Raw genomic sequence first — 15,212 nt, 5'->3', positions numbered from 1 at the left:
CAAGTAGGTTGACTGTCGACCTCTCATACGCTGTCTGTGGTGTCGACGACATGTGCACATGGCTTCCACGCGACGTTGTCGGTGTCTGATGTCGTTACATTCGGCGCGCTCGCCGCAAAGACATGCCGCCACGCCGCTGGATGATGCTTAACGGTGCGCCACCATTGCTTCGCCTGACCTCTTTTGCATCCTTTTGTCTTTGAGCACTTTACAGCGCATGATGGGGTTCTTTAAGAAGAGTGGCGGCGGCGCTGTCGTTGATGCCGACCAGATTGACAGCTCGGATTCTACTTCGCCTCATCGCCAGCACGAGTCGACGAAACATGATGAGCTTGTCCATGATGAGAATGTCTCTACTATTGAGACTCAGAAATGGAAGGCGACATCGAAGAAAGGCGGCGATGTCGCTCAAGCACTCTTCGATTCACCCGACCAGCTTCACGAGCCTATCGATCCAGTTGAAGAGAAGAAGCTAGTGCGCAAGATTGACTTTATGATCATTCCATATTTGGCTGTCTGCTACGCGTTTTTCTACATCGACAAGACGACACTCAGCTATGCCGCAATTTTTGGCATTCGCGAAGATTTGAATCTCGTGGGAACGCAGTATAGTTGGCTGAGCAGTACGTGAAAACCTGGCATTTTCGAAGAAACAAAGCTGATACGATTGTCCAGGTATCTTCTACTTCGGCTTCCTCGCCTGGGCTCTACCCACAAACCTCCTCCTCCAACGCTTTCCCGTAGGAAAATACCTGGGCTTCAACATCTTCCTCTGGGGCTTCTTCCTCATGCTCCAAGCCGCCGCCCCAAACTTCAGCGCTCTCGCCGCCCTTCGCGCCCTCGCCGGCGCAGCCGAAGCCGTAGCCGACCCTGCCTTCATGCTCGTCACCGCAATGTGGTACACCCGCCGCCAACAACCCATCCGCATGGGCCTCTGGTACACAGCCAACGGCCTCGGCATCGCACTCGGCGGCCTCCTAGGCTACGGAATCGGCAACATCAAAGGCAGCCTTCCATCCTGGAAATTCGAATTCATCATCATCGGCGCTTTATGCTGTGTCTGGGGAATCGTCATGTGTATTTTCTTGCCTGATAGTCCCGTCACGGCTAAAGGTCTCACGCAACGCGAGAAACGTATTGCAGTCGAACGACTTCGAGAAGATCAGACGGGAATCGAGAATAAGCATTTCAAATCTTATCAAATCCGCGAAGCGTTTCTGGATCCGAAATTGTATCTTTTCTTCATCTTGGGAATGGTCTGCAATATCCCCAACGGCGGAATTTCGAATTTCGGAACGATTATTATTCGAGGCTTCGGATTCTCCACTCTCGTCACGACGCTCATGCAAATCCCCTACGGTTTCATCATCGCTGTGAGCATTCTCGTCTGCGTGTACCTGAACGATTACATGTCGCGGAAAGGTCGACAGACAAGATGCTGGTTTATCTTATTATTCTTGCTTCCGAATATCGCTGGAGCTTTTGGCCTGAGATTTCTGGCGCAGGATAATATGGGTGGAAGACTGACGTGTTATTATTTGACGGGTCCGTATAATGCGGCGTTCTGCATGATTCTTTCCCTAACGACGGCGAATACGGCGGGACATACGAAGAAAGTGGTGACGAATGCTGTGTTGTTTCTGGGATATTGTACCGGAAATATCGTTGGTCCGTTTTTCTATCTGGAATCGCAGCAGCCTGGGTATGAGTTGGGGATCTGGTCGATGATTGTTAGTCATCTGATTGAGTTTGTCGTGATTTTGGTTTTGAGAATGTTGTTGAGTCGGGAGAATAAGAGAAGGGATATGATTCAGAGTATGCAGGAAGGTGGTCTGGAGGGAAGAGATCTGGATGGGACGGCGTTTGCCGATTTGACGGATCGCGAAAACATGAACTTCCGATACATCTTTTGACGCGAGCGAAGCAGGTTGAAAATCGAGATAGCAGGGTCAATGCTTCATGTGGACTTCGGCATTGGAATAAACACTCCGCTGCATACCTGAAGCGGATTGAGCTTGTCGCCGGAGGTATACAATCTTCCTGTGCCTTGGTGTGTGGCAACCCATCGGATCCCAGCCGCGGTCGCGCCTTGAGTTGCGTGATGCTCTTTCCTAGTCACAGGTCTGAGGCATGATCTTGAAGAATACCGATGCTGCTGCTGTAGCAAGCCCGGGTAGTTCGGTAGATCGAAGTGCCAAGTCCACACGTAGTGGGTCCCGATGCTAGCTCGGAAAACTCTGTTGTTTGAGTCTTCATATTTGCACCATTTCTTTCACTGTCATCCAACAACCCCATTGCCGGGGTAGCTCAATCGGTAGAGCGTGTGGCTCTTAAGGACTACAATGTCCTGAAACCTCAAGGTCGTGGGTTCGAGCCCCACCTTCGGCTATTCCTATACAAAGTCTTCAGACCTGATCATTCTTTTTGATTTTTGGCCGTGCGACGCCCTCAGACTTGACCGGACGTGCGATACCGTTGTGTCGGGGTTGTAGAGGTCTTTTTGGAGGGGGCTCGCGGAGATGCATGGTGCAATGTAACATAGTGGCGTTTATTCTTCCGGCCTATCGTCGACGATGCAGCAAGTTGGATCTGCAGGTGCGGCATCTCGGCACTCTCTAATCAGCTGTCAGGTGCACCCTTGTATGATGAGCTTTCATTCTGCAGAATAATCGTAACAAGAGAACAGAGCCAGACCTCGATGTCGAGACTGTCTCTTGCCGTCGACCAACGCCATGGACTCTACCTTCGATGAAGAAGCTGATGAAGGAGACGTGTGGACGCCTCTGCAACTTGCATCATCAAGTGGAGATCCTGCCGCTGTTCAGTCTTTGCTAACAGCTGGCCATGATCCCAATGAGCTTCCGAAGGGCTTCTACGGGCGAACAGCTCTTCAGGCTGCAGCAGTCGGTGGGCATATTGCTGTCGTCAAGCATCTCCTCAAGGCTGGAGCCAATCCAAACGCGCCAGGCGGAAACAATGGTGGCAGACCGGCATTAGCACTGGCGGCCGGATCTGGCCACATGTCTGTCGTTCAATTACTCATTGAGGCCGGTGCTGATCTCAACGCGTCACCTCATAGATACATGGGTCGGACGCCGCTGCAATCGGCCGCGGAGAACGGACATATGGAGATCTTGAAGTCGTTCTTGAATCGGGGTGCCCGTGTCAACGAATCTACAGCACACCACTTTGGCCGTACAGCACTCCAAGCAGCTTCAGCCGAAGGACATGGCGCTGTTGTGGAGTGCCTGCTCGAATGTGGCGCAGACGTAAACGCTCCATCTTCGAAGTATAGAGGGCTGACGGCGCTTCAAGGGGCGTGCAGCTGCGGAGATGTCGCTATAGTGAGAAGGCTTCTTGAAGCAGGTGCGGAAGTCAACGCCGCCGCGAGCTACTACAACGGCGTGACTGCTTTGGCTGCTGCATCAGCGTCAGGCAATCTAGAGATGCTTGAAGTGTTGCTGGGCGCGGGAGCAGATGTCAGCCAACCGTCAGGGAATAAGCATCAAACTGCGCTGGAGATAGCGGTTGCAAATGACCATGCTGAGCTTGCAAGCCTCCTAACGCCAGAGCGCCCGGTAGAGGCAGGAGGAGACGATGGGGATGGACAGTAAACTGCGAAGACTTGTGGCTGTTGACGAAGTAGACCAGCAGATCAGGGCAAAGGGTTTGCTGAATGAGAGCTCCATGTCCTCGAAATGCTTGAAATACCCGACTGAGGTCACATCGAATCCATTCGATGCAGTTCGTGAAGTGGTCGAGTCTGGCAGGTCTGCGTGCTCGTACACTGGCCTTGTCGACGCTGTACCTGTTGCCAAGATGTCGTCTGCGAACAGATGATACAAAAACTTGTGCTGAGATGTATGCAGCGGCCCAAATCGCACATGGGAGTGCAGTGAGCAGTAAAGAGCAAGACGTCGAGGGTGTAGAGCATCAGGAGGCCTTGCTTGGTGACAGGGTCGGGTCGGAGCTTCGGGAGAGCGGGAGCCAGCCGCCGCCATCAGACTTGCCGTCTTGAAACGATTCAGCGTCGCGACACGAACATCGCTACACGCACGCACGACCGGCCGGACAGGACATCGCCAAGGTAGCGCTCACTCTGTGGCAAATCTGGCGCGCTCGACAGACAATTAATTCCTACCAGCAGCAGCGGCTCCACGAGCTCGCGCCGCCGCCGCCATGTCTGACGGTACGCCCCTCCGCAGTTCAGCATCTCGCGGGCAATCCACTGATAGTGACTTGACAGCCGATTTCGACAAAGTGCGGCAGGCGCAAATCGAGCGGAATGCAGGGAAGAAAGGCTTCAAGGATGCCTCCAGCCAGCGCACTAACAACAACAAGGGCGTCTCTCTCACCGAAAACTTCGACAAGGAGCTCTACGGAAATGACTCAGGCGACAAATTTGCAGGCTACAATACCACCATCGATGTCAACGATGACGAGGACATGGACGATGCCGATGACGGCGAAAGCGGTCGATTGGTCGGCCAGTACACCGCGACCGCTGCTCAGATAGGAGAATGGGCGCACGGTGAGAACGCTGAGGACGATATCCTACAGAGTCGCGAGAAGCAGGCGCAAATTGCGAGCCGAGAGACCGACTACCAAAAGCGTCGATTTCAGCGGGGCCTCGATGGAGATGGCGAAAAGACGTACAAGGAGGTTATGGCAGAGCGAGAGCTGGAGCGCGAGGAGCAACGAGTTCGCAAGCTCATCGAGGATCAGAACAAGGAGACGATTGCCAATGGTGGCGACGATGAGATGGAAGGCGTGGAAGGACGTCCCACTCTCAAAGACAAGACTCCGGAGGCAGAGGACAAGCCGAAGCGAACGAGGAAGAGACGTTGGGACACATCAGGAGAACCTGCGGAAACCAACGGCGATGCGCAGGCCAACGGAGCGAATGGCACGAATGGCACGAATGGGCACGCGACAAACGGAGAGACTGCAGTGAAGAAATCGCGATGGGATTCAACACCAGCGCCCGATGGAGACTCAGCACCTAAGAAGCGCTCCAAGTGGGATCTGGTGTCAGCTGGCAGCGGAGGCGGCGGTCAAATCAATGGTGCAGCGGATGCGGCACCCACTGGGCCTGTGGTAGCCTTCGGAAACGATCCATCAGGCCGCAACGCACCGCTGTCAGATGAAGAGTTAGACGAGATGCTGCCGAGCGAAGGCTATAAGATCCTCACTCCTCCGCCAGGCTATGAACCACTGCGAGCACCCTCGAGAAGGGTCGCACCATCAGCCACGCCCGCGACTGGCGGTTTCATGAACCAGGAACCAGTGGACGCGCGGTCGATGGGCAAGCAGCTACCATCTGAGATTCCAGGCGTGGGAGACCTGCAGTTCTTTAAAGCCGAGGATATGGCGTATTTTGGCAAGCTTGTGGATGGGGCCGACGAAAACGATCTCAGCGTGGAGGAACTCAAGCAACGCAAGATTATGCGGCTGCTCTTGAAAGTCAAGAATGGCACACCACCAATGCGAAAGACAGCGCTGCGTCAACTCACGGACAATGCACGAAGCTTTGGTGCGGGGCCGCTCTTCGATCAGATCCTCCCCCTACTCATGGAAAAGAGCCTAGAGGACCAAGAGCGCCATTTGCTCGTCAAGGTCATCGATCGTGTTCTGTACAAGCTTGATGATCTCGTCAGACCCTACGTGCACAAGATCTTGGTGGTTATTGAGCCACTTCTCATCGATCAAGACTACTATGCTCGCGTGGAGGGTCGTGAAATCATCTCCAACTTGGCCAAAGCCGCCGGACTGGCCACCATGATCTCCACGATGCGGCCGGATATCGATCATGTGGACGAATACGTGCGGAATACAACAGCTCGAGCGTTCGCTGTCGTTGCTTCAGCACTCGGCATCCCGACTCTCTTACCATTCCTCAAAGCTGTGTGCAAGAGTAAGAAGTCGTGGCAAGCTCGACATACAGGTGTCAAAATCATTCAACAGATTCCCATCCTTATGGGTTGTGCTGTGCTCCCTCATCTCAAAGGTCTGGTCGACTGTATCGGCGAGAACCTCAACGATGAGCAAGCAAAGGTTCGAACTGTCACCTCGCTTGCTCTTGCCGCGCTTGCAGAAGCATCGAACCCCTTCGGTATCGAAAGCTTCGACGACATCCTCAACCCACTCTGGACTGGAGCGCGCAAGCAGCGTGGTAAAGGCTTGGCGGGTTTCCTGAAGGCTGTTGGTTACATTATCCCACTCATGGACGAAGAATACGGCAACTACTACACCAGTCAAATCATGGAAATCCTGATCCGAGAATTCCAGTCCCCAGATGAAGAGATGAAAAAGGTCGTGCTTAAAGTCATCAGTCAGTGTGCTGGTGGTGCGGGTGTGACGGCCACTTATCTCAAAGAGCACGTGCTGAACGAGTTCTTCAAATTCTTCTGGGTTCGAAGAATGGCTCTCGATAAGCGGAACTACAAGCAGGTCGTCGAGACCACGGTCGACTTGGGTCAAAAAGTCGGCGTCGGCGAGATTGTTGAGCGAATTGTTGGTAACCTCAAAGATGAGAGCGAAGCTTATCGCAAGATGACAGTCGAGACGATCGAGAAGGTCATCTCTGCTATGGGCGCTGCTGACATCAACGAGCGTCTCGAAGAACGTCTTGTTGATGGTATTCTCCATTCGTTCCAAGAGCAGAGCGTCGAGGACGTTGTCCTGCTCAATGGCTTTGGTACAGTCGTCAACTCCCTTGGAACGCGTTGCAAGCCATACTTGCCACAGATCGTCAGTACCATTCTCTGGCGACTCAACAACAAATCTGCCACCGTGCGACAGCAAGCGGCAGACCTCATTACTCGGATTGCGATTGTGCTGAAGCAGTGTGACGAGGACGTCTTACTCGGCAAGCTGGGATCAGTCTTGTACGAATATCTCGGTGAAGAGTATCCCGAAGTCCTGGGCAGTATCTTGGGCGCTATGAGGAGCATCGTCACCGTGGTCGGCATCAGTAGCATGCAGCCCCCTATCAAGGATCTGCTACCGCGACTGACACCAATCCTGCGGAACAGGCACGAGAAGGTGCAAGAAAACACTATTGATCTTGTGGGACGTATTGCCGACCGCGGGCCTGAGTCGGTCAACGCACGCGAGTGGATGCGAATCTGCTTCGAGCTGCTCGACATGCTCAAGGCACACAAGAAGGGCATTCGGCGTGCCGCGAACAACACATTCGGTTTCATTGCCAAGGCCATTGGACCGCAGGATGTGCTTGCAACACTATTGAACAACTTACGCGTCCAAGAGCGTCAGTCGCGTGTCTGCACGGCTGTCGCCATTGGTATCGTCGCCGAGACATGTGCGCCTTTCACAGTTCTGCCAGCTCTCATGAACGAGTATCGCGTTCCAGAGCTGAACGTGCAGAACGGTGTTCTGAAGTCACTGTCCTTCCTTTTCGAGTACATCGGCGAGATGGCTAAAGACTACGTCTATGCCGTTACCCCTCTCCTCGAAGATGCCCTCATCGATCGCGACCAAGTGCACCGTCAAACTGCCGCTAGTGTCGTCAAGCACGTCGCACTTGGAGTGGTCGGTCTCGGGTGCGAAGATGCCATGCTGCACTTGCTGAACCTGCTCTACCCGAACTTGTTTGAGACCAGTCCGCACGTCATCGATCGTGTTATCGAAGCTATCGACGCCATTCGCCTCGCAGTGGGCACGGGAGCGGTCATGAATTACGTCTGGGCAGGTCTTTTCCACCCAGCGAGGAAAGTGCGAGTGCCGTACTGGAGACTGTACAATGACGCGTACGTGCAAAGCGCGGATGCCATGGTGCCCTACTATCCGGCTATCGAAGATGACAAGCTGGTGCGGCATGAGTTGATGGTGGTGTTGTAGATCGCCGCATAATGCGAGCGAGACTGAATGTATATGACAAAAAGAATGCATAGGGCCAAGGTTACGCTAGCTGTATTGAAGGGTCGACGCATGTCGCTGGGCAGGCACTATGCGATAAACAAGCATGATTCTGTGCACAGCAGGAGCGTTGGGACGGTAGCTGTTTGCGCTGACCAGATGGAAACTAATAGACGACCACGCAATGAACTATTGAGAAGCTTCCACTTCATTGTCCCTCACGTTACATTGTTTGCCTCCAATCATTGCAGCTCGCTTGCACACCTTGCCCATTTCCACAATCTATGCCTTCGTTTTCACTTTCCCCAATCTTCTAACTTGTCACATACGCAGTCATGCCAGCGCCAAACAGCGAACACTGGGTCGACTCTACCATGTCGTACGACCCCTCGGCCATCCTCGACGACATCTCTGGCCAACTTCACTTGACTCCAGCAGCAAAACGGCCTTTCCACCTCCTCGTCTGGAAGCATGTCAACGAAAACTTTGTCATTGAACCGAATGTCTTCAATCCTGTCGCATTCCTCGAGAACACCGCCCGGGAAGCTGGACTACCAGCGCAATTGTTGGCCTTGGTTGATGCGTTTCTGAATGTATACGGGATGATCTTGTGGCCGGAGTCGCAGCACGGAGATGAGCTAGGGCACGTTGGAAGGAGGCATCTGGTTCGAGGCCGGGAGTCATGGTATGCGAGACAGGGGTATTGGAATATCGAACAGATAGTAGGAGGAGGCGCGGCAACGACGAGAGTCGATGAGCCTTTCATGAGCCTGCATGGGGGTGGAGCCGGAGGAGAAGGCGGGCGGGCTTGGACGAAATTGGGTACGATCTTGCAGGTGAGTGATTCGAGCGAAGACTTTCAGATGTTAGTGGCTGATCTATTGTCCTCCGTGACCCAGAATTACATTATGGCCATGCTTAGGCAAGACTGGCAGATGAGAGCATTTCTGGAAGCCGAGGCTGCAAAACTCCATATCGAGGAGTTATTGGAAACGATCACTGGCAAGAAGATTGACGGATTGGGCGACAAGCCGGGAAAACAGAAGATGGTGCCTAACACGCGTCCTCAACGCAAAGGAGCATGGCAATCGTTCGAAGGGCAATGGTTAAGACCGGATCAATTCTCTGGCATGGCTGCAAACTCAAACGTCATTGAGATGCAACACATACACCCCTACGCCTATCCCAGACCACAGCCATTCCATCATACTCTAGCACTGCCGACTCAGCAGACTCCGGCCGTGCTCACAAATCCTTGGCCAGGGCCCCACACACACTCCCAGCAGAACGCATGGCCGCCTCGAAACATCTTGCCGCATGAAAGCCCCCTAGAGTTCCAATGGCGGCAGAACAAGCTTTATCTCTACCCAACGAACAGCGAGCACAATCATTTCCTGCAACAGCAGCCGATACCAGCGCAAGTCCAATCTTTACCTCAACCTGGTACCATCAATGGCGTGCCAATCCTTCGATCGCCGCCGCGAGGTCGAAGAGGGATGCGTCTGGATAAACCTCAAGAACTACCCGGGGCAGGTGGTGAGAACGGAGAGCTTGGTGAGGGAGGTCCGGCAGTGCGTGATGGGTCCGCCAACGACATGCAGACAGGTCTCGACACAACGGAAGGTCCTGGCCACGGAATACAGGACGCAGAAGCCACCGAGCAGCAGTACTACCGTGTGAAGTCTTCGTGGAAGGGTAGAGATCGAGGCCGGCGAGTGAGCGAAGAGAGTAGCAAGACAATCTGAGAGAAGTAACAAAGCTTTGCTCTTGACTTGGTCTCTCATCTAGGGCGCCTTGAGTCGCTTTACAGTACGTACAATCATTCTTGTTCATCGTCGTCGGTTCTCACGCGCTTCCTGTACAAGTTGTCAAAAAGGACATCCTACTGCACACCTTTAGAGACCATATCTGGCTCATCCTCTTCCGCACCTTCTTTCATCAACTTTTTATCTGGACCTGCCCACTTGATTTCATATGTGTCAATGCCATCGTGGCTACCTTGCCAGTCATGTTTGTGCAGCCCAAAACCTTCTGCTTCTGGTTGCGGAATTCGAGGAAAGATGCCCATCTTGAGCACGACTTTGCCCGGATAGAGTTCTGTTTCAGATTTGATGGGGCTGAGAAATGGTAAGTGAGTGTCAGTACCCAAATCGACCTCGTGGAAGCAATGCTTTGAGAAACAGAGGAGAAACGTCAACGCACTTCCCGTCTTTACTACAGAATGTCCTGTGTACGGCGTTCCCGCTCAGCGTCGCATAGTCTTCGTATGTCTTTAGTGTTCCATCTTTGTCTTCAATTGACACTTTCTCTTGTTCTATGAGCAGGTTGCTTGCGACATAGGAGCCGGCGACTTTTCGGCAGTTGGCGCAATGGCAGAGGTGGCCGCGTCGCTTCGTGAAGAGCTCGTTGTCGGTGATTGTGACTGTCACGCTACCGCAGAGACATGTTCCGACCAGCTTCTCTGAGAACTCGGATACGTCGTGGGCTTTGGGGTCGCCGGTTGGTGCGTTAGGCATTTTGGAGTCTGTGTATTAGGTGATAAAGGGGAAGAAACTGGAATAACTGAACAGGTGGGAAATGGACGTAGACAGCAGTTATATGAAGGCCGAGGAGGAGAAGGAAGGAGAATACCATTACTCGAGGCAAGATAGCTTGACGTAGGTGAAGCTCTAGACCAGCACGACTCCGCACGTATTTGTGTTGTTGCTTCTCATGCCCATTTGCTCGAGCTGATGACATTCTCACAGCTTCTCCAGGTATATTCCGTTGTCGTCCGTGTCAGGTGACAGGTGAAGTCACTGTTCTGAAGCTTGAAACGGACTGCGGTCCTGCTGTTATAGAAATCCAAGCAATAATGGAGACCGTGATGGGCGGATTTCGATCAGCGGCATGTTGTCATCGTGCTTCACAGCGAGCGAACAAGTGGGGCACGAATGCGTTCACGTGACCGTGTCGGTTTCGCGATGGCCGACGCGACAGCAACGCGCTTCCCATTTCCGGTCGCCACCTCATGCCGCAACATCAACGATAAGAACTCGACGAGATGAGACATGCCGCACAGTGACGACTTTGGGATCGACGACGATGACACAATATTTCTTATAGCTGCCACCCAGGCAGAAGCATCCCAAGCGCATGACTTTGAGCCATCTGCCCGGCCCACCAAGCGCCGACGAGTGACTCGGGAAGGCCCATCAAATGTCGATGGAGCCAGCGATGTCGAACATGAGTGGTCCGAGACGGACGAGGAGGCACATAGACCGCCGAAGGTCTCTACTCACTTGCAAAGTACGGCCAATGGCTTGACACAGGCCACCAGTGGAGGCAGCGATGACATTGAAGACAACCCATATCTGCCCGGAGAGCTTCCTGGCGATGTGCAGGAAGTCCCCAGGGTGAGTCGATTCAAGATCCACGTCCCTGAGCAAGGAGCCAGGTTCCCAGATATGATCTGCACCCAAACACAACATGGCCTTGATGAGCGGCCCGAAGCCTTCAGAGGCGCAGTATGGAAGCGACCAAAACCACCGGTGCCTCTGGCATTTCCAGCAAAGCGCAGCGACATGCCGGACGGAGCTTTTGGTATCAAGGCTGCTGCTGTTAACAGCATTGGCAATTATTTCCAGTCAGTGCCTGGTCGGGTCCGTGCTCCAGTAGTAGAAGACGATGCCACGATGGCCGCACGTTTGCAAGCAGAGGAAGATGAATTGACAAGACGCCGTTACGCAAAGCAACACGTGGGCACAGCTCAAACCAATTTTGATGCGACACAGGATCTAGCAGATCTACCGGAGGACGCGTTTTCGTCATCTTCGCCTGAAAAATCGCCCAACAGGAATGGTGTTATCGAATTGTCGTCACAGCCAAACCAATCTCAAGCACCTCCTCATGTGAACTTCCGTGGACCACAGAATGGTCTCAAGCAGATGACGATCTTCGGCCAGCCTGCGACGCAAGATCTCAGTGCATCCCAAGCAGCACAGAAAAGGCATGCCTGGCCTTTGGCGAACCGCGATGAAAAGCCAACTCACCACAAGCTCGACGAACAAGCAATGGCAACCTGGGTATATCCAACGAACATCGGTAGCATACGTGACTACCAATTCAACATTGTGTCACGAAGTCTTTTTCACAATACTCTAGTCGCTTTACCTACAGGGCTCGGAAAGACGTTCATCGCAGCTACAGTCATGTTGAACTACTATCGCTGGACCAAAGATGCGCAAATTGTCTTTATGGCGCCGACAAAGCCCCTCATCGCTCAGCAGATGGACGCGTGTTATGGAATCGTCGGCATACCCAAAGGAGACACAGTACTCATGACCGGCGAGACAACTCCAGCAGCTCGTGCTGATCAATGGCTTGAGAAGCGAGTGTTCTTCATGACACCACAAACAGTCATCAATGATCTGAAGACTGGAATATGCGACCCAAAGAAATTCGTTCTGCTCGTGGTGGATGAGGCGCACAAAGCGACTGGCGCATATGCTTACACTGAAGTCGTGCAATTTCTGCGTCGATTTAACAGCAGCTTCCGCGTGCTGGCTCTCACTGCCACCCCTGGCTCCACAACTGAGGCCGTTCAAGCTGTCATCGACAACCTTGGCATTGCACGTGTTGAGCTTCGCACTGAGAGCTCCCTCGATATTAGGCAGTACACTCATGAGAAGCACACCGATACCCAGGTCTTCGACTTTAGTCCTGAGCAGGAGCTGATCATGGACCTGTTCGCTAAGACACTGAGACCGCTGCTTGACAAGATTCGTGGACAGAATGCATACTGGTCTAACGATCCACTCGCACTGACTGCCTACGGTCTTACACAAGCTCGGACAAAATGGACCCAATCTGACGCTGGCCGGAAAGCACCCATGCCGATCAAAGGCATGATGAACGCCGCGTTCAACGTGTTGTCCAGCCTGGCCCATAGTATTGGGCTACTCAAACACCATGGCATCGGTCCCTTCTATTCATGTGTGCTCAACTTCCAGCGGGAGGTGGAGAGTGGTGCACAGAAGGGCAAGACTGCTTCAAACATCGCACAGGATCAGAATTTTGTGAAAATGATGGGTACGATTCGAGCCTGGACTAACAACCCAGATTTCATTGGCCATCCGAAGCTCGAGTACCTGCGCGAAATCGTGCTCAACCACTTCCTGGATGCTGGTGAAGGGAGGCAAGGCAGCGATGTGCCACCGAGCGCAACTCGCATCATGATTTTCGCTAGCTACAGAGACAGCACAGAAGAGATCTGCCGGGTCTTGAAGCGTAACGAGCCCATGATCCGGCCTCACGTGTTCGTCGGCCAAGCTGCGTCGAAGGGTCAAGAGGGCATGAACCAGAAGCAGCAGAATCAGATCATCCAGGACTTCAAGGCCGGAAAGTACAACACTCTAATTGCCACATCGATCGGCGAAGAAGGTCTTGACATTGGTACTGTGGACATGATCGTCTGCTACGATGCATCTTCATCTCCTATTCGCATGCTTCAAAGAATCGGACGCACGGGTCGAAAGCGGACCGGCAAGGTCGAACTCTTGCTGACGAAGGGCAAAGAGGAGAGAGACTATGAGAAAGCTCAGGATAACTATGCATACATCCAGAAGACGATCGCGGATGCAACGAAATATTCCTACCGAGACGACCAGAGCCCTCGCATCCTACCAAGAGAGTTCAAGCCAGTGCCCGATAAAAGACCAGTCGAGATTCCGATCGAGAACACACAACCTGTAGACCTCAACGAGAAGCATCGCAAGGGACGAGGCAAAAGGAAACGACCTCCCAAGAAGTTCCACATGCCGGACAATGTTCGTACGGGTTTTGTCAAGGCATCGAAGCTGGATTCGGACAGCGAAGGTGATATTGATGACAGTACTCGTGTCGTGACAAAGAAAAAGCCGGCAGCGTCAAGGAAAAAGCACACGACTCCCGTCTTCCAGAAGGTATCAATGCCAACCACACGTGCCATCACCCCTGAGCCAGAGATCGCTCGCCTGCCACCGTTGGAGGAGGTGTTGCTCACGCGCGAGCAACAACAAGAGCTGGAAGAGAAGTACGCCCGCGCCGCGGACGCAGAGATGGACGGGATAATGCCTGGCCCTGATCTTGAACGCTTTCCTGACAAGTTGCGGAACCTTGGCTCCACCAAGTACATCAGTCATGGTCGAGCTGCTCTGCTAGCTGAGAAGACAATGAAAGCGGTGCACGAGATCACCGCAGAGAAGTGTCTTCAGCTCGGCGAAGCTCTGTATCTGAGTGACCTAGAAGACGCTGGCCCAGCCAAGTATCGACTGGTCAGTCCACAAATAAGAAACAGAGGTCCAAAAGCACAGTCTGCCTCTGGAACTTTTCCTGCTGCTGTCACGAAACATCCGGCCGTGCGGCCGAACGAGACCACCAATCTGCAGCCGACAACGATACAATCCGACAGCGAGACCGAGGGGCGAGCTAGAAGCGCTCCCACGAAAAAGTCACGGGCACGAGTTCGCCGCATCAAAGTCGGCGGCATACCAGAGCAAGCCCAGCCCGATTCAGAACCCGAGCTACCACTTCCAGTGCTGCCGCAGCCTGCGCCCAAGCCTCGAGGAAGACCAAGGAAGAAACGGGCCCAGCAACGCGAACCATCCTACGGTGACGCGGCCGCCGAAGGAGAAGAGTCGAGTCCTGAACGTACGCCAGCTGCGATGCGTATCCCTACGCAGGTCGCGTTGGGTGAGGAACTTGGCTCTCGCGACACAAGCGGCGAGGAGGAAGAGGAGGAGCAACCTGACAGTGAAGATCTTGCTTTCATGGCACCCAGTGATGAGGTTAGCATCATGAGCTCCTCACAACCTATCACACCTGCTCCGAAGCGTGGTAGGCTGAAGCAAGGAGTGCGAAGTCGACTCAGCGATGTGGATGAGATCGTTGAGAGCGATGAAGAGATGGAGCTTGGCCTAGACGCGGATCTCGAAGAGGATGACGTGGTGGAAATCGATGTCAGACCCATCGCGAAAGGGAGGAAGAGACGGGTGGTCGCAGAAAGTGACGATGATGACTGATGTATTGCCCAGGCATGCATTGTGTCTCGCACAAGCCCAACTTTCTTCCCTCTTCGATGTTTCTTGTCACTTTATGCATAAGTGCAGACAGTTGGGGTCGTAGCCCGCTTAGTAACCTGTCAACACAGACATATAGCCGGGAAGACTAGTACGGAGAGTTACCACGTTTGCTGACCACGAATTTCATTCGTTCATCAAGAAGACACACTACGTTTCGTCGCGCAGGTACGCAAGGCTGACGCACATTTTACTGACTCGCAAACCAAACCGGCCAGGATAGGGTTTGAAGATTAA

General features: G+C 53.3%; 6 protein-coding genes across 6 annotated transcripts; 5 read left to right on the top strand and 1 right to left on the bottom strand.

The window, feature by feature from the left end:
* Positions 1-217: 217 nt before the first annotated feature.
* Positions 218-1,913, top strand: CKM354_000650900 (uncharacterized protein; the record flags this gene model as incomplete). The annotated part of the gene is made up of 2 exons (XM_044801829.1): positions 218-623; positions 676-1,913. The coding sequence occupies 2 exons, from the start codon at positions 218-220 to the stop codon at positions 1,911-1,913; spliced, it is 1,644 nt and encodes a 547-aa protein (XP_044657764.1).
* Positions 1,914-2,732: 819 nt separating this feature from the next.
* On the top strand, positions 2,733-3,614 carry CKM354_000650800 (uncharacterized protein; the record flags this gene model as incomplete). Its single annotated transcript, XM_044801828.1, has 1 exon — positions 2,733-3,614. One exon carries the CDS (start codon positions 2,733-2,735, stop codon positions 3,612-3,614), a length of 882 nt encoding a protein of 293 aa, XP_044657763.1.
* A 565-nt stretch (positions 3,615-4,179) lies between these two features.
* On the top strand, positions 4,180-7,860 carry CKM354_000650700 (U2 snRNP complex subunit HSH155; the record flags this gene model as incomplete). Its single annotated transcript, XM_044801827.1, has 1 exon — positions 4,180-7,860. One exon carries the CDS (start codon positions 4,180-4,182, stop codon positions 7,858-7,860), a length of 3,681 nt encoding a protein of 1,226 aa, XP_044657762.1.
* A 353-nt stretch (positions 7,861-8,213) lies between these two features.
* CKM354_000650600 (uncharacterized protein) lies at positions 8,214-9,623 on the top strand (the record flags this gene model as incomplete). Its single annotated transcript, XM_044801826.1, has 2 exons — positions 8,214-8,714; positions 8,778-9,623. 2 exons carry the CDS (start codon positions 8,214-8,216, stop codon positions 9,621-9,623), a joined length of 1,347 nt encoding a protein of 448 aa, XP_044657761.1.
* A 137-nt stretch (positions 9,624-9,760) lies between these two features.
* On the bottom strand, positions 9,761-10,394 carry CKM354_000650500 (uncharacterized protein; the record flags this gene model as incomplete). The annotated part of the gene is made up of 2 exons (XM_044801825.1): positions 9,761-9,995; positions 10,081-10,394. 2 exons carry the CDS (start codon positions 10,392-10,394, stop codon positions 9,761-9,763), a joined length of 549 nt encoding a protein of 182 aa, XP_044657760.1.
* Positions 10,395-10,928: 534 nt separating this feature from the next.
* CKM354_000650400 (uncharacterized protein) lies at positions 10,929-14,918 on the top strand (the record flags this gene model as incomplete). The annotated part of the gene is made up of 1 exon (XM_044801824.1): positions 10,929-14,918. The coding sequence occupies one exon, from the start codon at positions 10,929-10,931 to the stop codon at positions 14,916-14,918; it is 3,990 nt and encodes a 1,329-aa protein (XP_044657759.1).
* Positions 14,919-15,212: the final 294 nt, after the last annotated feature.

The sequence above is a fragment of the Cercospora kikuchii genome, assembly GCF_019650295.1.
Source record: "Cercospora kikuchii DNA, contig_00004, whole genome shotgun sequence".
Lineage (NCBI taxonomy): Eukaryota > Fungi > Ascomycota > Dothideomycetes > Mycosphaerellales > Mycosphaerellaceae > Cercospora > Cercospora kikuchii.
The sequence above is the reverse complement of the archived record's forward strand: the minus strand, read 5'-3'. Positions and strand labels throughout refer to the sequence as shown.